Source organism: Xyrauchen texanus, chromosome 7 (genome assembly GCF_025860055.1).
Source record: "Xyrauchen texanus isolate HMW12.3.18 chromosome 7, RBS_HiC_50CHRs, whole genome shotgun sequence".
NCBI lineage: Eukaryota > Metazoa > Chordata > Actinopteri > Cypriniformes > Catostomidae > Xyrauchen > Xyrauchen texanus.
This window is the reverse complement of record NC_068282.1, coordinates 14,741,182-14,768,059: the sequence shown is the minus strand read 5'-3', so window position 1 is coordinate 14,768,059 and position 26,878 is coordinate 14,741,182. Positions and strand designations below refer to the sequence as shown.

General features: G+C 36.5%; 3 protein-coding genes across 4 annotated transcripts; 1 reads left to right on the top strand and 2 right to left on the bottom strand.

Annotated features, from left to right (window-relative positions):
- The first annotated feature begins 664 nt into the window (after positions 1–664).
- On the top strand, positions 665–26,713 carry LOC127646223 (ghrelin-like). 2 transcript variants are annotated; one of them, XM_052129725.1, is made up of 5 exons: positions 665–780; positions 24,615–24,770; positions 25,555–25,635; positions 25,787–25,895; positions 26,565–26,713. In XM_052129725.1, the coding sequence occupies exons 2-5, from the start codon at positions 24,657–24,659 to the stop codon at positions 26,567–26,569; spliced, it is 309 nt and encodes a 102-aa protein (XP_051985685.1). In that variant the 5' UTR covers positions 665–780; positions 24,615–24,656; the 3' UTR covers positions 26,570–26,713. The 2 variants fall into 2 exon arrangements, with proteins under 2 accessions (XP_051985685.1, XP_051985683.1); XM_052129723.1 differs by lacking the exon at positions 665–780 and adding an exon at positions 24,379–24,411 and having other exon boundaries at positions 26,565–26,712.
- si:dkey-28n18.9 (sorting nexin-6) lies at positions 4,908–11,690 on the bottom strand. The gene is made up of 14 exons (XM_052129697.1): positions 11,522–11,690; positions 10,132–10,239; positions 9,932–10,039; positions 9,718–9,787; positions 9,459–9,586; positions 8,861–8,944; positions 8,638–8,712; positions 8,508–8,538; positions 7,390–7,474; positions 7,172–7,211; positions 6,967–7,053; positions 6,693–6,782; positions 5,576–5,641; positions 4,908–5,385 (listed from the first exon to the last, which is right to left on the bottom strand). The coding sequence occupies exons 1-14, from the start codon at positions 11,567–11,569 to the stop codon at positions 5,242–5,244; spliced, it is 1,164 nt and encodes a 387-aa protein (XP_051985657.1). The 5' UTR covers positions 11,570–11,690; the 3' UTR covers positions 4,908–5,241.
- Positions 14,656–22,640, bottom strand: ccdc174 (coiled-coil domain containing 174). Its single transcript, XM_052129683.1, has 11 exons — positions 22,505–22,640; positions 22,185–22,289; positions 21,989–22,089; positions 21,738–21,796; positions 20,867–21,029; positions 20,677–20,772; positions 20,423–20,559; positions 20,206–20,300; positions 19,912–20,041; positions 19,666–19,815; positions 14,656–15,378 (listed from the first exon to the last, which is right to left on the bottom strand). Exons 1-11 carry the CDS (start codon positions 22,544–22,546, stop codon positions 15,062–15,064), a joined length of 1,395 nt encoding a protein of 464 aa, XP_051985643.1. The 5' UTR covers positions 22,547–22,640; the 3' UTR covers positions 14,656–15,061.
- Positions 26,714–26,878: the final 165 nt, after the last annotated feature.

The following is a 26,878-nucleotide window of genomic DNA, read 5'->3' as shown; positions in this document are numbered from 1 at the left end:
CGTAGCCAGCTAACGTTAGCTAATTGTGTGTGTGAGAGTGAGAGTGTGTGTATGTGAAAGAGTGTGTGTGTGAGAGACTGTGTTCGTGTTTGTGACTGTTTGTGTGTGTGCGCTTGTTTTTTTGTTTGTTTGCGAGAGTGTGTGTGAGAGAGAGTGTGTGTCACAAATCATTAAATAGTTTCTTCAACTTATTAAAATATCTTACTTTACTGCAACTATCTGTTTCTGATTCTTTATCATATTTATAGTGTGTGATTTATAAAATACCTTATATCCTACATCGCATATTCTGATTTTGGACGTCTGGACACTTTATATCTTATATCAGAATATTATATTACTGTTAAGCCTACTATGAATATTAAAATACGTAATATACCTGTATCATAGCTACATGAATGACCTTTGCAGCAAAAAAACACTCCGAGTGAAAATCAGTTCGGTATTCAGTGAGGTAGCCTATGATTAATTAAATGCGCTGACAGTTCATTGCACCTGCCATACAGATTACACTGAGTGGAGCGGGTGACCGGTCTAAAATGGCGGCGCCGCGGCTCGTCCGCGCCAGTAGGCAGAAGCGGTCGATAGGGCGTCTGTCTATGTCTATGGTTCTCGCTCTCAATGGGGCGCCTGGTAAGTTGTGCGTGGATCGCAGATGGTAGCATGAACAAGTCTCCTGCTGTGTCATGCACATTGAGCCACGTGATAAGATGTGTGGATTGACGGTCTCAGAAGCAGATGCAATTGAACTGAGACTTGTCCTCTACCGCCTGGATTGAGGTAAGTAACCGCGTCACCACAAGGACCTACTTAGTAGTGGGAATTGGGCATTCCAAATTGGGAGAAAAGGCACTTCGTGACACCTGCGTTTTGCTTAGTTTGTTACTCTGAGACTAGCTTGTTTTTAGCAAAGTCGTCACAAAGATTTGATGTTCTGAAGAAGTTCAGGTGTAAAAGTGGACTTCATGTGACTGTTGCACCTTTTCACATGATTCCAGATTGAAAGGTTTCAGCCCAAATAAAGTTTCAGCATGTGATAAACGGTAAGCCAATATTTTTCCCCTTCTGCTCTGGTTTGCTGAGGGGCAGCTGTGCCTTGTTAAAGTGTATACTGTTATTATACTGTTACGAATGTTGCCTACGATGCTTACATGACATACAGTCTTTTGCAACAAATGTACTTGCTTGGAGAAGAAATTATAAAGAGAGTGATACATTTTTATTTATTTCTTTTAGATTTTACTAACCATTTTACCATATAAACACACACACAAAGGAGGTAATAAGAGACGCTCCAATCTAGTGCAATATCGCTTATGCGCATCCCGAGCTCAGTGATGTTCTTAAGTATATACAGAGTGCTTCAAAAGTGCGTAGATGTAAGTTTACCCCACAACATGTGTTCATGACCTTAAACCGTTTTTTCTTCTGCATCAGTTTATTAAAGCAATTTGTTGTCTGTCAGACACCCCAACATAAAGAATTGGCAACAGACTCTAAATACTGCCTACAACACCTTACAAATAAACCTGTGAACTATGCATAATAACGGGAACATTGCTTACAGCATGCAATTTAAAGTCCAATCATGACTAAAATTGACATTTATTGTTAAACATGTATGTGAATTTGTACAGAAGCAATGTTTTAAATAATAAGATTTAAGACACAACTTTTCAAGTTTACTCACTGACAGGGCTGGACTGGTAATCTGGCATACCAGGCTATTTCCCGGTGGGCCAACATTTTTGGACCACAATACGGCACCGTGATATGCAAAAAAGGACAGCAAACACCTAGGGCCTTTGTCTGTTTGTTTACATCATTAAAGTTTCTGTCATTTAAATCCTGCCAAACAGCCTATTTAAGTTGTTTTTGTGATGGATATGAGTCTGGTAGATCGAATTCCTCTGTTATATTTTGGAATTTGTGTGTTTAAGCTTCAGTTTCATGTGAACTAAAAGCTCACGTTCAGTCCGCCACACCTGACTATTAAAGCACCATGCGGCCACCATCTGTAACCATTGCAACAGCTCCAGTACAGGCTTACATCATCTTACGAAAAACTATTTTTTTTTATCGCAGTTAATTTGTAAAACTGTGCAATCCCGTCTTCCCTAATTCAATGCATACTCTTTAAGGTGCATTCAGTAATTCAAGGCTAATTATTTTATTTTTTTTACAAATGAACGAATAAATTGTATTTTTGTCAAGAGTGATCTGAAAGGTGTACACTCACATGAGATGAAGACTGTACTCGTAACAGTTTTCTATAAAAAAGTGTTTTATTATACATGGTGCGGGTCACCCCCTTCAATGTGTTTTGCCATGTTGAAATCACATGACCAGCAGTGTTTCACTAAATGTTGAAGAAAAGAATCCGCTAGTTACGTATGTATCTGTGGTTCTGTGAATTCCGGATGACCGCCAGAGTCAGTTTTATTATGGATTAATGGACTAAAGTAGACCAAGCAAGAATATAATCCGCAGTAGCACTGTATTCAGTCTCGGAATGCTTTCTCACACATTCTGAATGACAATGGACACTGACAGTCATGTGGAATTCACAGAACCACAGTTACATACGTAACTAGCATTCTGTTTCATTCCTACTGACCACCAGATGCAGTGTTAAGCACTAATGGATGACAGTACAGTGAAATGGATCAATTCCCTGAGCTCCACACCATGAAGAGAATGTTCTCCAAAGAGCAGTATAAAGCTGTCGCGTTGAAGCAAATGTTATTGAAGTTGTATACTCAATGTTATAGGAATGTTTGTAAATCTTTTGGATATGTATGCTCCAATGTTGCCTGTATCTTTAGAGATGGTCCCTAAATTTGAACTATTTGTGAATAAAGACTGTCCAATGTCAAGCCAACTTTCTTTAATTATTTATTGACATGGGGATGCTTGGTCACTTGTTTCTGATTTCGCTGCAGAATTGTGGAAAAATAAACTACTTGTAGCCGTGCCAACGATGCCAACGTAGAATCAGTAGATAACGGCACATTCAGCAACATGGAAAAGTGGATCAAGTCGGGTTCCGAACTCGTGACTACATTGGTAAAGCTAGTATAAACATGCATCAAACATCCACACAAACCCAGCCTTGTTTTTATTTTTTTTAGGTATACAGCCAATAACCTACAAACAAGGAAGTCTTAAATCAGAATCAGAAAAAGCTTTATTGCCAAGTATGTTTTTTACGCATACAAGGAATTTGTTTTAGTGTTGTAGGCGCGTCACACATTCTCTAAATATAAAAAACAAGTATTAAAATATTAGCAATATAAATATGTCTACACAGTATATATTAAAAGTAAGTATAAAAATAAAAGAGCAGCAGAGTAAGTACAGTGGCATGTAGAGCCAGAGGTGGAGTGTGGAGGGTGTCAGGGTGGGTACCTGTAAATAATACCTAAACTAAAGACTCTGTTAACTAAATTCAGCTGACTCGATACATGTGTTAACAGACTATGATAATGACCTACTCGGACAACAAATCGATTCCTAGTGCAGACAGAAAATACCCAAAACAGACACAAGCAGCGTCTATATATATCAACCACAAACAAAATTGTTATATTCATTTACCTGTGATTGTCTGGGATTTACCAACTGACGGTTATGCTGAGTTTACACTACACGATTTTAGGCCCGATTTTCACTTGTTCGACAGTTTTGTGGAGAACGTCAACAAAAGCCCGAAATCATAGGCAAATCAGAGCTCGCTTCCATGAGCGACGAACCAAATGTATGAATAATCAAAGACAGGATCTGTGAGAAGCGTGACGCGTTGCCGACGTCAGCGAAATATCTAGCATGTTAAATATCTGGACCCGTCTGCGATTCCAATTCGTGCAATGTGAAATATGTTTTGACTGAATACAACTGCAGCGTTGACCTACAGCCAATGAGAGAGCAAGAAACGGGACACGGGATGTTTCCAGTGTTGCCAACTTAGTGACATTTAATCAAAAGCGACTAGTGACAGATAGAAGAAAGTCGCCAGTACTGCCCAGTGAGCACGTGGTCTTGCTTTCCTGCCAGGAAGTCGCACCTCTCTCTGCGTCTAGTGTTCAGTGAGACTGACAGAGAGAGAGAGGGGTGAGCAGGTGAGAAAGTGGAGCAGCACAATCAGTTGACCGCACGGCAGCTGACATAGATGTGAATGAGCTGCACATGTGCAAACAGCGTTGTCAAGGACCAATCACAAAGCTATTGTTTGCTCCCTTTAGTTTTACATTTAAAAAGTTTAATTTGACCATTTATTTTTATTCTTTTCATGCACTTAGTGTGCTTTTTATTTAATATTTTTGCACTTATTTTATTTTTATCTGCCTTTATTAGAGGTAACTCTGCGTTTGGGTCCTACCTCTCTGCTACAGTACAAACCGGGACACATCGAGACAGACATTTCCAAAACTTGGTCATAGTCATCATCTTCAGAGTCCGTATAACTCGAATCGCTACTTATCCACACTCACTAAAATACACAGCCCTTTAAAACATTTCACATGACAGACCAACTGAATTATATATACTCAAAATATTTGTCAACCATAAACCAACGGTCAACCATCTATCACACAAAATATCTGTCAAAGAGCTAAACATATGGTCTAGGATCCACATATTTCAATCTTACACTTTGGGTTATTCATAAAGAATACTGGATGGAGCCATCCCCATCAGTCATTAGTAAATTATGTCAGCCTCACCCCTTCATTCTTTAACTTGTTTCTGACTACCTGCTACATGTAAAAAAAAAATTCAAGCATTTCAGTAATTATCCATGTTTGTGACACTTTGTAACTTTTTCAGAATAAAATTAGTTGATTACAAAACATACAAACTCTTTCTACAATAAAAAGTAGATAAACATATGCAAACTTCAGCAACATTCATAATTTTTATTGCTTTATGTCAAGCTAACACAGTACAAAGTTCACATCTGAATCTACAGTCTAACTACATGGCCTGCAGATTGTAAATTGTGGACCTGGGGGTGACATTGGAATTCAAGTTAGATCAATTTTCAATTATTAAGTCTGGCAACTGAAAAGATGGCATTAAATTATTAACATAGCATATTTTCAGTCCAGTCAGATTAAAGAGGTTATAAATGTGAATACAATTATATGAGAATCATTTTTGCCTTCAAACAATCTTGGAACAATTTGATTACATTACCAGAAATAGTTTTATGAGCATAAACCCAAAGAGTTCATATTCAGTTCATTCTGAATACAGGTTTCTGCAAGCTTCCAAATGCTGAGTGTAGAGTTCAGCGCACTCCTTTGCTGTGTTGAGCTGTTGTTCACACCATTCAATCAGGAAGTTCCTCAGCACAAGCACTCTGGAGTTATGGAAACGCTCAATCTGCCATAAATTAATTCAATATGAAGACAATTAGTCCCATTTCCTCATATAACTGTAGTAATCAGCAATTACTGTATTTAAACAAACCTAAAGAATTCAAAAGAACTTGAATTTCCACATTCTACCATAACATTATACAACTCTGGTAATACATTTGGCTCTAAACATCAGTCGCAGTGAAAGTATTTACCTCCTGTTTAGACACAGATGAGATGAGATTGAACTCTTTTTCAGAAGCTTTCTGAATCTCCTCCATCTAAAGTATTAAACATAAATACTTAAGGATTTTTTTCAGGGCTTAGTTTGTGCTATATACAGCCTCATCCTGGAACTCCAGATCTGAATCGGGAATGAAGTTCCAGTTATTTTGCAATGTAAAAAAAGGGGTAACCTGCAATTGTTACCTAAATAGTTCACCCAAAAATGAAAATTCTGTCATCATTTACTCACCCTCATGCCATACCAGATGTGTATGATGTTCTTTCTTCTGCTGAACACAAACAAAGATTTTTAGAAGAATATCTAATCTCTGTAGATCTATATGCAATGCAAGTGAACTTTGTACCTCCAAAAAAGCATATAAAGAAAGCATAAAAGTAATCCATAAAACTCCAGTGGTTAAATCTATGTCTTCAGAGGCGATATGATAGGTGTGGGTGAGAAACAGATCAATATTTTAGACCTTCAAATGTGAAAGATTGTAAAAGTGAATACAGAGATTTGTAGTTAAAAAAAAAGTGGTCTTAAATATTAATGTTTCTCACCAAACTTTTCATATTGAGACTGAAGACAGATTTAACCACTGGAGATTTACAGATTATTTTTATACTGCCTTTATGAGATTTTTGGAGCTTCAAAGTTCAAGCCACCATTCACTGCATTGCATGGACCAACAGAGCTGAGATGTTCTTATAAAAATCTTTGATTGTGTGAAAGTCATACACTTATGGGATGGCAAGAGGGTGAGTAAATGATAATAGAATTTAAAGTTTTGGTTGAAATATCCCTTTAAGGAACTTCCTGTTCTAACCCTTAAAATGAGTTATGTTTGTGTAACCTGATGTATTCAGGGTAATTCAATGATGTTAAATAATATTTGTAACTTCAAAAACTATTAAACCATTTTACTGCATGAAGCACATTTTTAGGTTGTGTGAGGTAAATAAAATTTGAATATCTTGTCAGGTCCGATTCCACATGGTTATTCAGAACCACTGAATTTATTACTTAATGATTTCAATGCTGTGTGAACATGTGTGCATATAGACAGAGGAAGAATGGAACGAATGAGGAACAAATAAACTTACTACTTCTCTCTTAGGGGGCTTGGCTTTTTCTGCATTCCTCTTAACAGTTTCCAGCTCTATCAGTTTACATGTTCTTCTGAAGAGCATCTCCTGTAACAACACATGTAAAAATAGACAGTTACAATTAAAGGAATATGTCTGGCATAAAATTTCATAAAATTTGATAAAAACCTGAAAAAATGTATTATAGCATAAAACAAATTATAAACCTTCCAGGCACTGGTTTTAATACACAAAAAGTTCATAAACAGTTATTAGCATCAAATTTGCATACTTTCTCTGCTTCTTGGTAGCGAGACTCCAGGTCCAGTCCCAAACCAAGAGTGGAGAGGTTGTTATTGGCTACTTTCTCGAAGTTTCGCTTTATATACAAAACCAAAATAAATATCACTCAAATTTTGAGCATTGATTATACAAATACAGGGATGCAAGACATCCTTTAGAGTTTGTTTGAGGTATTTGCATTGGTGTGACCTTACCTTCACTGCCTCAATAACATCAGACAGCTTCAAACAAACCCTAATGAAAACACAAAGCCTTAAATGAATAAACTACAGCTCTCAAGACACTCACACATACACAGTGACATACAAAGACATACTATACATGTCTCTCACACACTCTCACCATAGTACATGTGTACACATACATATGCAGACACAACATTAACAGTTTATTTTATTAAGTAAACTCTAACTTGGAGAAAGCAACAGCAACTGCATCATCCTGATTCACACAAAGATGAAGAGATGTGGAGAAATGTCCACAGGCCAGCGCAAGCTCTGAAAAACACATGTACACACACAAATATAAATGTAAACCTATTTCTGAGTAATACAGCTGTCCAGCCGTGTTGTCAATTTGTTGACAAACCCGTAATTCGCAATGGGTTACCTCTGGATTTTCCTATGGGTTTTTATTATAGGGTTTTTGAACTTATGTGTAAAATAAGGTCTGTGAAAAACTTTACTTGACGGTACGTGGTTGTTTTGTTCTACAACATAAATTACACACAGTCATACCTTAAACATACATTTTGAAGCAGCAGTGGGTATTTATTTTTATTTTATTATGTAATTTAATACGGCATCAAAATTCATGCTTGAGGTATGACTGTGTAATTTATGTTGTAGAACATAACATTCACATATCGTCAAGTAATGTTCAATACTGCCATTATTTTACTAATTTATTCAAAACCCCTATTATAAAAACCAAAGAAAAATCCAGAGGGAGCCCATAGCAAATTCTCTTCTGGGTTTTTTTGGACTACAATCTGAACAGCTCAATACAGTAGCCTATTATAGTTTTAAAGGTGCACTCTTTAATTTTTTGAAGTATGTTGAATTGGCTTACATTGGCTTACACTGACACCTAGTGGCCTGGATGCTGCATTATTCAAACGCAGTAGTTTTCAGTCACCAATGCCATTGTAGAAATGCACTATGCACAGTAAACCAGGATTAATTTAATCCATGAATGAAAGTGTCCATTAACAGGGCAGTTACTGAGATTAAGCTAGTAGTATTCACCTGGTCATGTGATGCTAACATGGCTGCCCCCATGAGGCGCCCCTGCCCCATGTAGAATAAAAGAGCTTTTATAAGGTTACTGATATGACTGAAATCTTCATCTCACATTAGTGGTCATGATTTAGTACATATGTTTCTAAATTACTATTAATTTCTTTAGAAGTAAAACGTTTTAAATGAGGAAACAAATTACTGAGTGCACCTTTAAGTTATACATATATTCTATATATTGTACAATTCCAAGCAATTGATCATGCATGTTAAGTTAAATGCAATTACTTACTTTGCTCTGTCATTACAACATCAAGTAATTTCTGGTGAGGGCAGAAAACACAATATTGCACATCACTGAAATTACTTGCAGTCCACTGGCTAGACAGAGGCTGAAAAATGATATTGCTTGAAAAGTGTACCTCTGTGGCAACCTTTGAAAGAGTTGCAAGATTTGTGTTTTTGTGTCTTTCGTCCTGGAAGAAGTCATCCACATCCTAGAAATATTCAACTTTGGATGATATTAATCATAATTTATATAGTAATATGTCTCACATCACTACACAGTGTTGTAGTTGGTACAAAATACTTCACACAATAAATCACACAAACAAATTTGCTCATAAACACAACACACTCGGATACCTTATGACTTTCCTTCCTCATCCCCTCCACAGCCTGACTGAGGCGATTTAAGATTCCTTTCTTGCCTCGCTGTTTTCCAGGAGACTAGTCAATAAACACGTGACAATAATGAAACAGTCTCGGGGCATGAAATTGGCTAAAAACTAAATATGTTTTTAGACAAGTAAACATGCAACATAATGACCTTATGTGACACCAACCTAGCGTAATAATGTTTGAAACGTGTATCGTTGAATATCGCACCATTTATTTGTGTTTACATCTGGAAGACGTAAACACGGTTAGGTTGTTTGTTCATCTGCAATTCGTCCGTAAGACGTTTTCTCTCGGATGTCAATAAGACATTCCGATGATGTCTTTGACACGTTTATGATTTAGACTGTTTGTAAATCTGATCTTTTTAAGTTGTTTAGCAGATGTTAATTAGATTGTGTTGCTTTCCAGATGAAAATATTTAAAGATTGAGAATTTCGGAGATGTACGTGTGCTATGTGGGCATACTGTTTGACATACTATTTTTACAAACATTTTAAATTATATACAGAGCAATAAGCAGTACGCTAATATTTCTTTCATAGCCAGTGAATTTACTAGTCACCTCTAAATTAATGAGAAAGCTGTCCAGTGCTTTACACTTGGAGAGAGTTGGGTGTGTCGCCACCTGCTGGAGATAAACCTCCATCGCCTTACAATAACTCTGCCAATCTTGTCCAAGAGCCAAGAACCCTGTAAACCACATGCATGGTTAAACTGGCACTAGTTAACTTTGTTTCAAAACAACTTTGAATTAAAAAAATGTGTGTGTAAATTTGTAAAATTTACCATTTTGACTTCTTACATGTTCAAACTATACTTACCAAGTTGTTTGAGTGCTTTGGTCTGCGTGTTTAACTGAGATGGCAGTGCTTTAGGGGGTAAAGGAGGAAACTGTGGGCAGAAAAATATCAATTCATGTAAGTCCTTCAATTGAAAAAAAAAAAAAAAAAATCATATGTTTAAAGCAGACATATCAATATTTGATGATTGAGACTATAGGGTTGGCCTAATTGTGAGTTTAGAGATGTAACTCACTATGATTCCCTGAATTCCAGGAACATTTTCTTGCAGGAAAAGACTCTGCTGTAGCCAATCAAAGTCCTCATATGTACGAAAAACACAAACCCCAGCACTGATGTTCAACTGGGGGAATAATTTACACAGAGGTTTCCAAAATGCATATAAAAACACATTTTTATAAATTTTGAGGACTAAGAGTAAAGTGAGTATCTCACTTTTTGGGATGCGATGGCGAAAGTCAGAGTATCTCCATCCTGTGTCACGTCAGTGATTCTGATACTGCTCGCACTTACACTCAATGATGCTTCTACACTTGAACCCTCCTAAAACAATCACACAAACACAAGTCTACACAGTATGAAGATAATTTGTGATATTTAAAGGAATATTCCGAGTTCAATACAAGTTAAGCTCAATTGACAGCATTTGTGGCATAATGTTGATTATCACAAATAATAATTTTGACTCGTCCCTCCTTTTATTGCAAATAAAAAGTAAATATCAAGGTTACAGTGAGGCACTTAGAATGGAAGTGAATGGGGCCAATTTTTTGAATGTTTAAAGGTGCACTCGGTAATTATTTTCCTCATTAAAAAGTTTAACTCCTAAAGACATGAATTGTAATTTTTCAATATATGTAAGAAATCATGACCACTCACATGAGATGAAGACTCCATGTCAGTGACATTATAAAAGCTGTTTTATTCTACAAGTAGAGGGTCTGTTCATGTTGGCTGCCATTTAATAATCACATGACCAGCCAAATACTACTTAATCTCAGTAACTGTCCTGTTATTTGACACATTCATTCATTGATTAAAGTAATCATGACTGACTGTGAATAGGGAATTTCTACAATGGCATCTGAAACTATTATTTTTAAGTGATGCTGCATCCCAGCCGCTAGGTGTCAGTGTAATTCCAAGACGACACAAAGACACAATTTACTAAGTGCACCTTTTAAGGCAGAAATGTGAAGCATTTGTCTTGAAATGTGTCTTTTTTTTTTTTTTTTTTAAGAAAAAGAGGGGCGAGTCAAAATGAATTTTTGTGGTTTAACTTTATGTTGATCCCGGAATATTTCTTTAAGCAGTATATTGTTTTTAAGCAAGCAATTGCAATAAATGAGACAACACACAATTTTCCATTTAAAGGGATAGTTCTCCCAAAAATTACATTTCTGGCAACATTTACTCATTTACATAAAAAAGAGAAATGTTAAACAGAGTGAAACCTTAGTCACCATTCACTCTCATTGCGTTTAAAAGAGAAAAGAAAGCAATGCATGGTGACTGAGACTAAAATCCTGCCAAAAATCTACCTTTGGACAACTATGGAAGAAAGATATTTTGGTTTAAAATAACATGAGGGTGAGCACATAACAGCAGAATTTTTGGGTAAACTCTCTTTTAAAGAACCTCAAAAGGACTCAAACCACTTGTGGCAATAACATTATCCAATACAGTGTGTAATATAATTAATAAAATTAAACATTTATTTTTTATTCTGTTTTTAACACAACTCATCCTAAATACAGACAGTAGGCTTGGCGAAATGGCATGTTATATGATCATGTGATAATCACAACCAGAATAGGTTACTTACCATCTCCCTGGCATTCAACAGGTTTCCCACTTTGGTGTAATCTTTCATTCAAAAGGGAGAGGAAAAATAAAGAGCCAAGTGGACATACAGAAAGAGTGGACAACAATCTGATTTTTAAAATTGTCTCTCAAATGAACCTTTACTGTCCCTTCTCTTCTGCACCTCTTCCTATCCCCCCTCCCACCCCATATTTCCCTTCCTCTCTCTCGCTCTCTAGTTGATTCAATAGGTCACAAAATGCTTGTAAGTACATTCTTGTGGAGACAGGATATCCTTCGAGTCAAAGGTCACTGTGGTCCTGCTTGTATGTGAAATTTGATCTAATATATAGTTTAAATTTGTGTCCTCATTCTATATTTAATATGGGGTTTATTGCATATGTGTATGCTTATATAACACATGAACAAGGTAACTTAAAGCACACTCATCATAAGCTACTGAGTAACTAAGTTACACCGCAGTCAGGTGCATCTCATAAACTTTGCCCAGTGTTTAAAACTAGCACAAAAACACATCTATGTATCCAAAATTTCAGATCCTTTATTAAGACAATGCAAAGGCAAAACGTTTGCCAACCAGTTCCTGGCTCAGTGCTATTGTTAACTACATATGTCCAGGCTCACACAAAAAAAGAAAAAGAAAAGGACAATATTGCAATACTACTTAATATTATATTACTTGTTATAGAGACAAGAAACAGCTGCACCCAAACAGAAAAACAGGTGGTGAAGAATATAAATGAAGGAATTTGAAAATCTACTTCACAAATGGTTAAACCTAAAAGGTGCAGTATGTAAGATTCAGAAACCCTTGTTATTAATGACACTTGTGGCCGTTAAGTGAACTGCAGCTACCTGTTGCTCGTGCAAACACTCCATAGTGACATGAGCATCGACAAAAAACAATGTAGGACTGAATGTGATTCGCCGACATTATGCTGACAGATGAGGTAGCATCAGGGGCGGACTGGCCATCCGGAATACCGGGAACAATCCCGAACGGCCGGCCCATTTCAGGCCGAAGACCGGCCGGTGGTCAAAGAGTTTTTTTTTTTTTTTTTTAATGATACGCGACCGGCCTAACCGGCCTCTCAGCGGAACGCTGTGTGTGATTCAGACCGGGCCAGACCAATCCTTTCAATCTGAGGGGGGATACGAGCGGCCCCTCCCAACTTGGACTGATCTTCGTTTTTCCTGACATGCGATTGGCTCAAACTAGGCGCCGATCAAAGGAGTTTACTTTTGGTCATGTTTGGCGGGTTTGTGTGAATGCAACAGATACGAACGGTAAAAATGGCAAAAAGAAGGATAGAAGAGAAAGAAATGGGTGGGGCCGAAAAAATAAGAATTAAAAAGAAAAAAATTATGGCACAAGAGGCAGCTAAATGCGCCAAATTAACAGACCTTTTCCGTACTGGAAAGAGTGCTGTGGCAGCCGGAGGTGCAGATGAGGAAGGACCCAGCAGCATGGACAGGACAGGTGCACGATTAGGGATATATTAGTGATTTATTATACACTGAAATTGTTTATATTTGCATTTAAATATAGGCATTTATTACATGGCTTGGTAGAATTCCAATGTAGGAAGAGAGAAGAGGAGGAGCAGGAGAAGAGAGGAGGAGGAGGCGGAGGAGCAGCAGAAACCAGGAAACAGACAGGTAGAGGGGCAGTGTGCAAGGCTGGGTAGGCAATCATATTAGGCATATCAATCAATCAATCAAAGCTTTATTAAGGGCACACACACACAAAATAGAAAAATACAGCACAATATGACATATTTACGTATAGGATAAAATGCCAATAGTTCCACATACTAGATAATAACCTGACTGAAGCACAGATTGAATTAGAAAATGTATTATTCTTAGTCATATTTATTACTGATGTTCTTCTCATGTTCTTCTCAGCTGTACAATCAGTAAGCAGAGGCAGGGTCCAGCACTGGGGAAACTGAGCCAGGGAGAGTTGAAAGTGAGGACACACACACACACAAATCTCTATTTTATGGGACTGCATTGTGGTTTTTGAGTATCTGAGTGGGTATTTGTTAGTATTTGTAACCATTTTATCACTCCGACTGACTGTACACATGACATGCTGGTAGTTAGCAGTATACTAACTATACTGTGACTTATGTGTTCGAGATTAGGTTTTGCTGACCTGGTTGTGTTCAGTGCAGTGGTGACTTGCTTATACAACCTGAAGAGGCAGGTGTCATCCTAAAATTTCTTGAAGGTCTTCAGTGTAATCTGATTCTCTTTATACCATAAAAACACTATTAGAATTAAAATAACTGCAAAAAATCCTTCTGCTCGTGCACCAAGGGCACTCGCGTAAAAGGCCTCTCCATCTTAAAGTAATTTCAGTCCCAGTACGTCCCTGGGTAGCATAATTAAAATTACAGTTATGATTGTTTTTTGAGACTGCATATTATATTTGACTCTCCAGTGCTGGAACAGGGCTAAAACAAAGTGTGGATATAGATCAGACTATGCGAGAATGTAGTTTGAAGTAATAACTTTTCTTTGCATGATACATAGACTGCATTTATCCGATAGCCTATTTCGGTGTTAGCTAGCTAGCTTTATCAATAGCTGTTAGCTAAATTTGGAGGATGATAACAGTAGCTGTTATAAAATAGATTGGACATCATAAATATGTTGAGACAATTCAGTATTGATGTGATTGCATCACAACTGTCATTTTGATATTTCGATACGCTATTGTTTTATAATAATAGAATATATATATTTTCTGTAAAACCAAGTTATGTTACACTAATGATTCCCTCCTGGAATCAAATGCCCTGCCGATGTTCTCTAGTTTTCGTACGACTACGATCATGTTCCCGCTTAGCCACATGGGATTCAATAGATAATATTTTTTGTGTGTGCTTACTCTAAGTTTGTGTAGGAGTCGATGTTGTGCTGGGAGCCAGACGTTTGCTGGATTCCATCTCTAAGATAACGTTACCTAGTGTTGCAGTTTTTTGTCACTGTTGAATATAAACCTTTTATTTATAAATAACTTTTACATTTACAATTAGCAGATGCTTTTATACAAAGTGACTTACAAAATGTGGAAAATTCATCATACAAAAGCCAACAATATCTGTAGTATCGCACACTAAGTTATAATCGTAAATTGAACAATAGTAGAATTAAAAGCAGAAGACATAAGAAATAAACAATGTATTTATTTATTTTATAAATATAGAACAGATGTGCCTTATGTTTGTGGGCTGATTAAGTACTAATTAAAGAGTACTTTTCATCTATAATTTAAAGAATTTACTTTAAATAAAATATGACTAGGAATGCTGCATTGCTGCAGTTGGTTTGGTGCGAACAGCAATTGAATAAAAAATGAAAATCAAATAGAAATGTAGAAGCTGTTTATTCTAAATGTTCAATTCAGTTATATGTTGTGCAAAGAGCTTTGGTACAAAGTTTACTGTCAATTTTGCTAAATAAGACTAGCATAAATCCAGACTAACTGCAACTTCCCAAAGGATGTTTTTCTGGCATTCAATAAAGATGTTCATGTAGAGTGTTTGTAGTATGATAGAAGGTCATCCAGACTTGGTGTTTGAGCAGCCTGCGGTTGAGGATATTGCGAAGGTTGTGTAAATGTGGATACATTAGCAGAATGTCCAGGGGTAGATATATCATCTGTGTCTCTTTCTGTGGCCCTTTGTGACTCAGACCACTTGAAGGCAAGTTTTCCTTTGCCATGCCCTTTGTCTGTGGCTCTGTTGTGATTTGCCTTTCGGTCACCTGAGAAGTAAGCAGAGGGAGGAGCAAACTCTGAATCTCGCTCATCTCGACAATGGCTTGTCCATTGACCCCATGTGAACTCTGGAAAAGGACAGAAATGGAAAAGGTCAGTCTCTGGATGCAAGGCAAGGCAAGTTTATTTATATAGCACATTTCATACACAATGGTAATTCAAAGTGCTTTACATAGAAGAGATTAAAATAAGAATAAAAAAATAAGAATAATTGAAACAGTTTAGAATAAAATAAAATACAGTACAAACAGTCGGACGCACAGTGCTCATTCAGTAAATGCACAGCTAAACAGATGTGTTTTGAGTCTGGATTTGAATGTGACTACTGTAGGAGCACATCTGATCTCTTCTGGAAGCTGGTTCCAGCTGCGGCTGGCATAAAAGCTAAAAGCAGATTCTCCTTGCTTAGAGTGAACCCTTGGTATTTCTAGCTGATGTGATCCTAATGATCTGAGTGATCTGTTGGGTTTATATTCAGTGAGCATATCTGCAATATATTGAGGTCCTAGCCCATTGAGTGATTTATATACCAGTAATAATACTTTAAAATCAATCCTAAATGTAACTGGGAGTCAGTGTAAAGACCTGAGGACTGGTGTGATATGTTCATATTTTCTGGTTCTGCTCAGAATCCTAGCAGCAGCGTTCTGTATGAGCTGCAACTGTCTTATGGTCTTTTTGGGAAGGCCAGTGAGGAGTCCATTACAATAATCCACCCTGCTGGTGACGAAAGCATGCACAAGTTTCTCTAGGTCTTGACTGGAAACAAAGCATCTAATTCTTGCAATATTTTTCAGATGATAGTATGCTGATTTAGTTATTGCTTTGACATGACTACTGAAACTAAGGTCTGACTGTAGAGACACACCAAGATTCCTGACTTGATTTTTAGTTGTTTGACCCCTAGCGTCAAGGTATGCATTCACCTTGAGAACGTCATCTTTGTTTCCAAACACAATGACTTCAGTTTTGTCTTTGTTTAACTGAAGAAAGTTTTGGCACATCCAACTGTTAACTTCATCAATGCATTGGCACAGGGAGTCAATGGGGCTGTAATCGTTAGGTGATAGGGCTAAGTAGATCTGTGTGTCGTCTGCATAGCTGTGGTAAGCAATTTGGTTCTTTCTCATTATTTGGCTCATTGGGAGCATATACAGGTTGAACAGGAGTGGCGCAAGAATTGAGCCTTGAGGGACTCCGCATGTCATGGACGTCCACTCAGACTTATGGTCTCCTATACTCACATAATAACCTCTCCCTTCTAAGTATGACCTGAACCATTTTAGGACCATCCCAGAAAGCCCCACCCAGTTTTCCAGCCTGTCAAGAAGTATGTTGTGATCAACAGTGTCAAATGCAGCACTGAGGTCGAGTAGTACCAGTACTGATAATTTGCCTGTATCAGTATTTAAGCGAATATCGTTTATTATCTTTATGAGCGCTGTCTCTGTGCTGTGATGCGATCGGAAACCAGATTGAAAATTGTCAAAGTATCCATTTGAGTTCAAGAATTTGTTCAGCTGATTGAAGACAACTTTTTCAATGATCTTGCCTATGAAAGGAAGATTTGAGGTCGGTCTATAGTTGCTTAATATGGTCTTATCCAGATTGCTCTTTTTCAAGAGGGGCTTGACAACTGCAGTTTTCAGGGAGTTTGGAAAACTCCCAGAGAGAAGTGAAGAGTTTATCACTTCTAGGAGATCTGCTTCTAAACAGTTGAACACTTTTTTGAAAAAAGATGTGGGAAGTGCATCAAGGGCGCAGGTTGATGTTTTAAGGTGCTGTACGGTTTCTTCCAAAATTATGCCATCAATTTCTTTGAAATCAGGCATAGTAACTACTTTCTCAGGTTGTGGTTTGATTTGTCTGACCCCAGCACAACTCAAGGATGTGCTGATCACCTTTCTGATATTATTGATTTGTTCAGAGAAGAAAGAAGCAAACTCATTGCACTACAAGGTTCCCACACTTTTTAAACAGTGGATTTTCAATGACCATTCCATTAAATTTTTTTTAAATCATATTAAGGCCAACTCGCCAATTAACCATTTAGATCAATCTGTAATCTGGTTTGACCAATTCATTAAAAATAATGATTCAAGTTTTACTCTACAGTGAAATCATACAGTAAATCATACAGTTTTAATCTCTCTCACTAGCTCAGTCAACATTTTGATTATCACAAAAAAAAAAACAAAAAAAAAAAAAACTTTTTTTAATGCCCCTACTGCGTTCAGATAATTTTTTACCTGGGAGAGGTAGATCAAAATGTTTAAATATCACATAGTTTTTTTGTAAGGGAACTATCAAAATACACAATTCATTTTTATTTTTTCAGATTATTTAATAAATTTGTTTAAGATATATATATAAAAAAATTGTTACATCTTTTGCGTTCACGGGACGATTTTTCTGTATATCTAGACAATTAATGGTGGCTTTACACATGAAACACACACACACACACATTCCTGTAAAAACAGACATGACAGATGTAACAAACATAACAAATTAACTAAATCAAAGGTCCTATGGCCTAAAGGGGGTGCGGCAATATTTTGTTCATGCACATGTAACGGAAGCCAGCTAGAATAAAAAATTCTAGAGTGACTAATGCTTCAGCCTCCTCGTTAGCGTGCCCACCTCCCATGCCAGAGACCAAGGTTTGAATCCCACTCGGAGCAGGTCGAGCAGGACAGGTTATACTGGTGCTGTGACCCGGATGGGAGTGAGGTTTAAGGAGGCTAAGTGTAATGGTTCAAGCCAGCTTGTATTTAATAGCTGTGCAGTGTGTAAACCTCCCTTCCCTGGCCTCAAGAGGCACGCTAGAGGTTGTAGCCTCTCATCCCGGGTTCAAATCCTGCTCAGATTGGGTCGAGGAGGACCGGTTATACACACATTACTCTAAACAGGGCTTGAAAGACAAAATTGTCCACATTTTACTCTGCAGCCAAACCAGCTTGTAGCATACACAACATTCGGATGTTCATGCAAGTAAATAGAATAGATTTAGCTTAAAAACATAATAAAGAAGTATTAATGTTGTATCCTTGAGTTGTACAGTTGTTTTGATGATATTTAGTAGAAAAAGTATACGTTGGTTATCTTTAGATACAATTTCACAGACATGTTAATAAAAAAATTATGTCTTCATATGCATCACACTGGTTTTGCTGTTGTGAATGAATATTTTGATATGGCAAAGAATTTCAACATTTATATAAAAAAAAGGGCATTTTAATTAATAACTTTATATTTGTCAGTTAACATGCTAAAACATAAATCTTTTTGCAAATATGAATATTTTGATATGTCAACGAATTTCAAAATTTATATATAAAAAAGGCATTTTAATTAATAACTTTATATTTGTCAGTTAACATGCCAAAAAATAAATCTTTTTGCAAATATGAATATTTTGATATGTCAAAGAATTTCAAAATTTATATATAAAAAAGGCATTTTAATTAATAACTTTATATTTGTCAGTTAACATGCCAAAAAATAAATCTTTTTGCAAATATGAACAGTTAAGAGCTAACCAAATTGACTAGCGAATGCAAAAGGTGTATGCAGATTCTGAATGCAATACCAGGGTTTAAAAAAAAGAAAAATCTGGATAACAGTAAAGCATCTAGAATGGAAGTGAATGGGGGTAGTTTGTAAACATAAAAGTACTCACTGTTTCAAAAGTATAAACACAAGAACTAAAAACAAATATGCGTTTTAACGTGATTTTAGTGTGATAAAATCACTTAACCTTATCTGAGTCAAGTTATATCCAATTTTACAACTTCGTTGCCATGACAATGTAATGAAGTTAACATTAAAATGAGGGCGTGCTGGTGTATACCAGGGCCAGTTGTGTTCCCACGGTCACTTCTGTGACGACTCTGGGCTTTCTATGGGCCAATGGGCAATTTATGCCTTTAAACCCTCCAAAAATTGGCCCCATTCACTTCCATTGTAAGTGCCTCAATGTGACAAGAGTTATGTTTTGTTTTTAAAGAAAAGGAGGGAAGAGGACACTAATTTTTCCTGTGATAATCAATATTATGCCACAAATACTGTCAATTGAGCTTAACTTGTATTGAAAGAAATAAGAAATCTGGAATATTCTTTTAATAGAGAATTAGTAGTTTCCTTGACTTTTAAGTTAATTTTAACAGGCCTGGAAAACACAATTTTAAGATTTCCTGATATGTCCATGTTTTCAGTACCCATGGGAACCCTGTAGATGAATGTAAACATTTCATCAAAGAGGAATAAAATGGAAATACTGGTCATATACAAAAAGGTGGGGAGCAATACAAGCTGTGTGTTCAAATATACTATTACATGTAAAAGTATATTACCTTTGCCTCTATCCCACTCTCTGACATGTGGAACACCAGGCTTGGTGTCTTTCCTCTCCTGAATCTCTACCTCCACTTTTGTTACTGTCTGAGGGACTGGAGGTCCAATCAAACCTTCGTCATCATTATCTTCACCATCAGCAACAGGAGCTACAAGGGAGCACACATCAGACAGTGATTAAAAAACAACAGCATATCTTCATAGCACAGAAAGACCATCAAAATAATGTCAAATTAAACACACACCATCGTCTTCAACCCCTGGCTCCAGCTTGCTTTTCTTCATCTTCCTCATTCTCACTTTAGCTAGTCGCGCCTCAAGCAGAGCTTTCCGTTTATCCTTCAGTTGCTCACGTTTAGTGCGCTGTTCTGTGGTCTGTAGAGAGGAAAAACAGTTATAAAAACAATCATTTACATTGCAGTATAGTAATAGCAGTATAGCAACAAAGCTTTTTTTTTGGGGGGGGGGGGTATTTTTGAAAACACTGGTATTTCCTTCAGGAAATGCAAATCTACTTCTATTTTGTTATTCTTTCTGACCTGATCTCTCAGCATGTCTAGAGTTTCTCTCTGCTTTCTGCGTTGCTCCTCATCATGGGAAAAGGCAAAATATCCAACACCAAGATCTCTGGCCTCTGAAACAGATGGGTACATTTGAACATGTAGACACAAATGAGACTGCAAATTAATTCAGTCCTCTTTAATTCAAGATACATTTTCTGTATATCTAGTTCATGTTTCATTGTGTCTTTCTCACCTTGTTCTCTGATATTTTCATAGTGAATGGGTCCAACAGGTCTCTTCATCTGTTCCTCTTCCTCTCTCTCCCACTGCTCTCTCTGCATTTCTCTCCTCATGTCCTCAGATAACAGAGTCCTGTCAGCTCCAGTCACCCTGCACACAATTAATCACACAGGGAAAACCGGTTGTATAGGAAGGTTGTCTATTAATTATGTAGTGAAAACCACCATATGATCACATAAAAAACATGGCTATGGTCAATTAATTTGCCTCTTGCTCTGGAGGTCTTGGTCCATTTTCTGAAAGTCTGGCAGATCTTTCCTCAGACATCTTCGGGAACGTCCTAAAGCATCAACAAAGTCCACCCTGAATAAGAGAGAAAAATCAAATTTAAAAAAAGAGAGAAAATCTATTTTATGACCCCTTATGCATCATGTCTGCAATACAGGTCTAAACATACCATTCTTCATCTGAATTCTGTGGGAGTGGAATAGGAACGCTCACATCAAAGCCCTCTCCATCTCTATCCCCTTCTACATTTTTAGTGTGTAAATGCATATCTTTCCTCTGGTTAATGATCTTCTGGGTGAAGTCCACTAGGAAAAGACCCTCTGTCTCCTCATCTAAAAATGACAAGAAATGCAGTCGCCTTTGATATACTTTTGTTTATTGTTACACTTAAAAGGATGCAACAGTGTAGAAATTGGTTTAAAGGTGCACTCAGTCATTTTTTTTTATATGTCATCTTGGATTTACACTGACACCTAGCAGCGTGGATGCAGCATTATTCAAAAGCAATAGTTTTCAGTCAGCCAGAATTCATTTGGAGTGGTGGTGGCGTAGTGGCTAAAGCACAGGGCTGTTAATCAGAAGGTCACAGGTTCTAACCCCACGGCCATCACCATTGTGTCCTTGAGCAAGGCACTTAACTCCAGGTTGTTCCAGGGGATTGTCCCTGTAATAATTGCACCGTAAGTCGCTTTGGATAAAAGCGTCTGCCAAATGCATAAATGTAAATGTAATTTAATTTCAGAGTGAAAGGGTCTAATACCAGGGCAGTTACTGTGATATGCGATAAGTATTTAACTGGTCATGTGATTCTAAAATGGCAGCCACTGTGAGGAGACCCTCTCCATGTAGAATAAAACGGCTTTCATAAGGTTACTGATATGACTGGAGTCTTCATCTTATGTGAGTGCTCATGATTTTATACATATGTTTCAAAATGAAAATTAATTTCTTTAGAAGTAAAACTTTTTAGAGGTGGAAAAAATGACTGAGTGCTCCTTTAAGAAGTTAAATGCTTGAATCTGTGAGTGTGAAGTCTGTACCTGGAAAATCCCCTTTAGTCATCTGTTCATAAAGGCGTGCCTTTTCTTCCAGTTTCTGCCTATGTACCAAAAAAGTATTTGCAGAACATTATTATGAACAATAATGGTACTTTAGTGTACTCAGATCAAGACTTTGTCTTTGTTACATCACTACAATGTTTAGTGCATAAGATCTGGATTATTCTAAAATTGCATTCTAATTACATCATATTTTGTTGGTCACATCACCATATAGTTTAAAGCGCACTCACCTGGATTTATCTAGGGTGTTTTCTTCCTCTGCATTTTGCTGAACGTCCTTCTGAGCTCGCACATTCACGCCTTCATTCTGTTTAATCCAGATATTGGGCTTCTGCAAGCGCATAAACAAACAATTCAACATAATATGCTTATTTATTATCAATGATAGCCTCTAGCTGTCATTAGGTTTAGAGGTCCGCGTCTTACTTTTGTTTTTGTCTTAGACTTGTGTGCGGCTCCTTCATCTTGCCCAAGACGGTCCTGCTTAAATTCCTCCTGTTTCCGATATAATTCCGCTTTCAAATCAACCAGCTGTAATGTGGATGAAAAGTAGACGTTATCCGACGTGTTTAACATCATCAAGCCATCGTTTTAGTTGAAAAACAGACGTAAAAAAGGTTATTGTTTATAGAAGCTTACCATGAGTAAGGTCAGGTAGCTATCATGCTAAGCTAACTTCACCCTACAAAAAGCAAAACCTACACTGTTCTCGTTTAGAACAATACCTTAGAAAACGAACTACTCACCGATGAAGCCGTCACATTGTACTGTTTCTTCTTTTTATCCATAATAACTATATATTTCAATTATAAAACAGAGCATGTAATATATACATGCAGTAAGGGTGATCCAAATTATGTTGTGAAGAAGAAATGAGTAGCCTGCCATCTACTGTCGTGGAGATGCACATTCATTACAACATGAAAAACAATCATATCCTTGGCCCAAATAAATCAAATAGTATAACTACAAAAAATAAAAATTATAGATATATGAATGGAAAACTTTGTCAAATTCCTTAAGTCGAATTTCAATAAATCGAAATAATTCCATATTAAAGGATAATTCAATAATATTCTAATTTAAATCATAATGAAAAAGTGCTGTGTTGATATGGTTGAAATTGGGTTTTATACCAGTCCATTTTGCTTAATGACTATAACTTTTCCCTAAATTTTAATTTCTAGATCAAAGTTAAATAACGTATGACTATGCATAATGCGGTATTTCTATAGAACTGCAGAAAGTATTTTCATTGTTTTCTATTATATATATATATATATATATATATATATATATATATATATATATATATATATATATATATATATATATATATATATATATATGTATATATATATATATATATATGTATATATATATATACACTGTATATTGGCGCCAAAAGTTTGGAATAATGTATAAATTCAGCTGTTTAGGAACAAAATTGGTACTTTAAAACAGCTTTCTCTAGAAACTCATCAGTCAGTCATTGTTTTGAGGAACGAAGGCTATACAATGCTTGGAATTGTCAAAAAACTGAAAGTTTCATACAAAGGTGTACACTACAGTCTTCAAAGACAAAGGACAACTGACTCTAACAAGGACAGAAAGAGATGTGTAAGTCAGATGTACAATTAAACAAGAGGGTAAGTACATCAGAATCTCTAGTTATAGAAATAGATGCCTCACATGTCCTCAGTTGACCGCTTCATTGAATTCTACCCGCTCAACACCAATTTCATGTACAATAGTCAAGAGAAGACGCAGGGGTGCATGCCTTATGGGAAGAATTGCAAAGAAAGAAGCCACTTTTGAAACAGAAAAACAAAAAGAAAAGGTTAAAGTGGGCAAAGAAACACAGACATTGAACAACTGATAATTGGAAAAGAGTGTTATGGATCTTAACCCCATTGAGCTTTTGTGGGATCAGCTAGACTGTAAGGTGTGTGAGAAGTGTCACCATCAGCCCTAACAGTGTGTGTGTGTGTCATATGAATTTTACAAATTCTAAATTAAATTCAAGGTGTCACCATTACAGATTTTTCTAAGATTCTGATCAAATTTTCAAGATCATAAAAATGTTCTAGATCTGCCTTTGTGCAAACAATAATTAGGTAGCCATAAAATTAACCAAGTTCCCATTACTGGCTTAGCAGACTTCTATGCAGTTGTCCTAGGTTGGCTATCAGTTGTAAGTACTGATCAGAACCGTGTGTTCTCATACCAAATATGTGTTCTTGCCTCAGAGGGTTCATCAACAGCTAAATTAAATCAGCCAAATAATCCTGCCTTGGAAATAGTTCAGTGGTCTAGTAACACATTCTCTCCATCCATTTAGCTATTGACACAGTAGACTTATGGTGGTGCACCACCAAATTAAATGTTTGAAATCCCACAGAATCTTTATTTGTTATCTCCTGTTCACCCGCAAGCACATCTCTTAGGCATACACACAGAAACACACACATAATATTTTCTGTAGAGATAAAGATATTTTACACATTCAAAACCAGAGATTATCAATAATGTTTGTTTTCACATAGTTAAGAGCTGTGCACTTTAATACTAATTGTTAACTAAAGGCTGTTATAAAAGTATAAAGCAGAGCTCTGTGTGCAGACCTACCAAAGCTGTTTAATCACTATAGAAGGTGGGACACTGTCTACTTTCTGTGTGCTCAATATAGCACAGATTTTCAAATTATAGCACCTTTAAATATATACAGTATATTCAATGTACTAGGTTGTTAAAAGTATCTCTGATGGTGATCTGTGACAGCATGAGTGTGGTAATTTGCCATAGGATAGAACTAACACATTGAATGTGATAATGCAATTTTGGAACGTTCCACAGATTGAGCCAGAATAGATCCTCCGGACAGGGTGACTTCTCAGGATGCCAATGCACTGTCGAGCCAGCCACATGTTTCTGCTCTTATGTGCTCTTTCCTTGTGTGTGGAATTTGTAAGAGGTGGCACCAGCTTCCTCAGCCCTGCTCAAAAACCACAGGTAAGTTTATGTCTGATGAGGTAGCTTTGATTGGAGAAACCAAACTGTACAGCATGATAAATCAGTAAATGTGGGAGGGAAAAACAGCTTGGTCCCAAGTATGGGTAATGAAAAATAAACCACTCAGAGTCAGGATTGCAATCAATTGGATTGAATTTGACTGAAGTAAGATTGGTCTCTGCAGTTTTATAACACACTGATGAGCCAAACACTAGGCTTGTTCGAGATGACACATGTCTCGCCTGGAAAGTAGACGAGAGTAGGCGGCTGCAGTCAGGGAGGAGTGAAATATGAGGTGTTAAGTAGGACAGTTCTCACTTCTGTTTTGCACTGTTTTGGCAGCAAACCAACAACATAGTAGGCAAATCTGAAACCAATTTTTTGTTTTTGAAAGAAAATTACATTTTAATTTACCAAGGATGTGTTAGATTGATCCAGAATTACAGCACATACAATTTTATTGTCATATAAGTTTGAAGGGAAGAATGTTTTTTTATTTTTTCATAAATATCTTATTGATTTCAAACTTTCGAATGGTAGTTTACCCATTATTATAACCTCTTATTTATTTCTAAAGGTACAGTAGGGTGAATCAAGACAAACTGCTCAGGTCAAAATGAAAGGAAATTGTTATAATCATATGCCAAAATCAAAAGGAAATCATGAGAAATCTAGACTATTTTTTAGACCATTACGATTTTTTAGCATCATGGCAATATTTTAATGTACAGAAGTAGTATATGTGGGGTTTTTGCGATTTGGAATAAGGTTTAATGTATTTAAGGTTCGAAGGCCACCACGGGTGGGCAGAAGGGATGTTGCTGAGCCTGAGATCCCAGTGCTTAAGGAAGGTGACCAATTCATGGTAAACACATGCCAAGTGCACACATACTGTATAAATCTATTCTTGTTGAGCAATCTTTATGAGATACATACAGTTTTATTAACTGCCTGAAGATGTTTGAGATGGATGTGAAGATAAACATTAATCTAGTAATTCTTCTCAACCTGTTTAGGTGAGTGCTCCATTTGAGCTGGCTGTGGCTTTGAGTGAAGCAGAGTATGAAACATATGGTCCTGTTTTGCAGAAGGTTCTGGTGAATGTTCTCAGTCATTCTTCTGTTGGTAAGATAAACTCTCTTTAAAAAAAAAAAAAAGTAGAATAAGTAAATTAAAATGCATTGGAGCCAATGCAGTAGATTAGAAATACATTAAAATACATTTTAAACAAAAATTTGAATGAATTATGCAAATAGCATCCAGTTACTGGGGCAATGGATACAAGTCTGAACTTCTTAAAAGGAATATTCTGGGATTAATACAAGTTAAACTCAATCAACAGCATTTGTGGGATAATGTTAATTACCACTAAAATGATTTAGACTGGTCTCTATTCTTTAAAAAATAATACTCTGGTTACAGCGAGGCACTTACAAGTGAATGGGCCGATCTATAACCATTAAAACTCACAATTTCAAAAGTGTACCTACAAGACAAAAACAATGTGTGCATTAACATGATTTTACCATGATAAAATCTCTTACGAATTTGGCATGCGAGTTGTAACCGATTTTACAACTTCGTTGCCATGATGACGTAATGCTGTAATTCATTATGGACAAATGGTATTGAATTTCCCAGAAAAAAAAAAAAAGAACCATAATATTAAATTCTTTGCATGCACATAAGTTGAAGACAGATGTTGCTGACTCTCTATGAAGAATTTACCTTATCTGTAATTGTGCTGCAAACCACATACAGTAGTAATATGCTACATGTTCTTGTTTGTTTCAGAATGACTGCTACCTGTCCTGCACGAGTCAGATCCTTATAAAACAATGACAAGACTCATAATTTACAAATTGTGATATGTAATTATTTACCAGCTTAGTGATTGAAACAAATAAAGGATTCATAAGTTCCTCATTAATAAACAAGTGCTATAGTTCCTCTTTTATATTCAGTCCAACATGTATGCAGGCATCAATGGCAGTCCCTAACGGTCTTCTCATTAAATAAATTTCAGAAATCTGTTGATGTTGCACATTAAATACCATTTATTCATTCGGTCAACTCTGGGGAGAGAGTTACATTTATATAAAATCAAC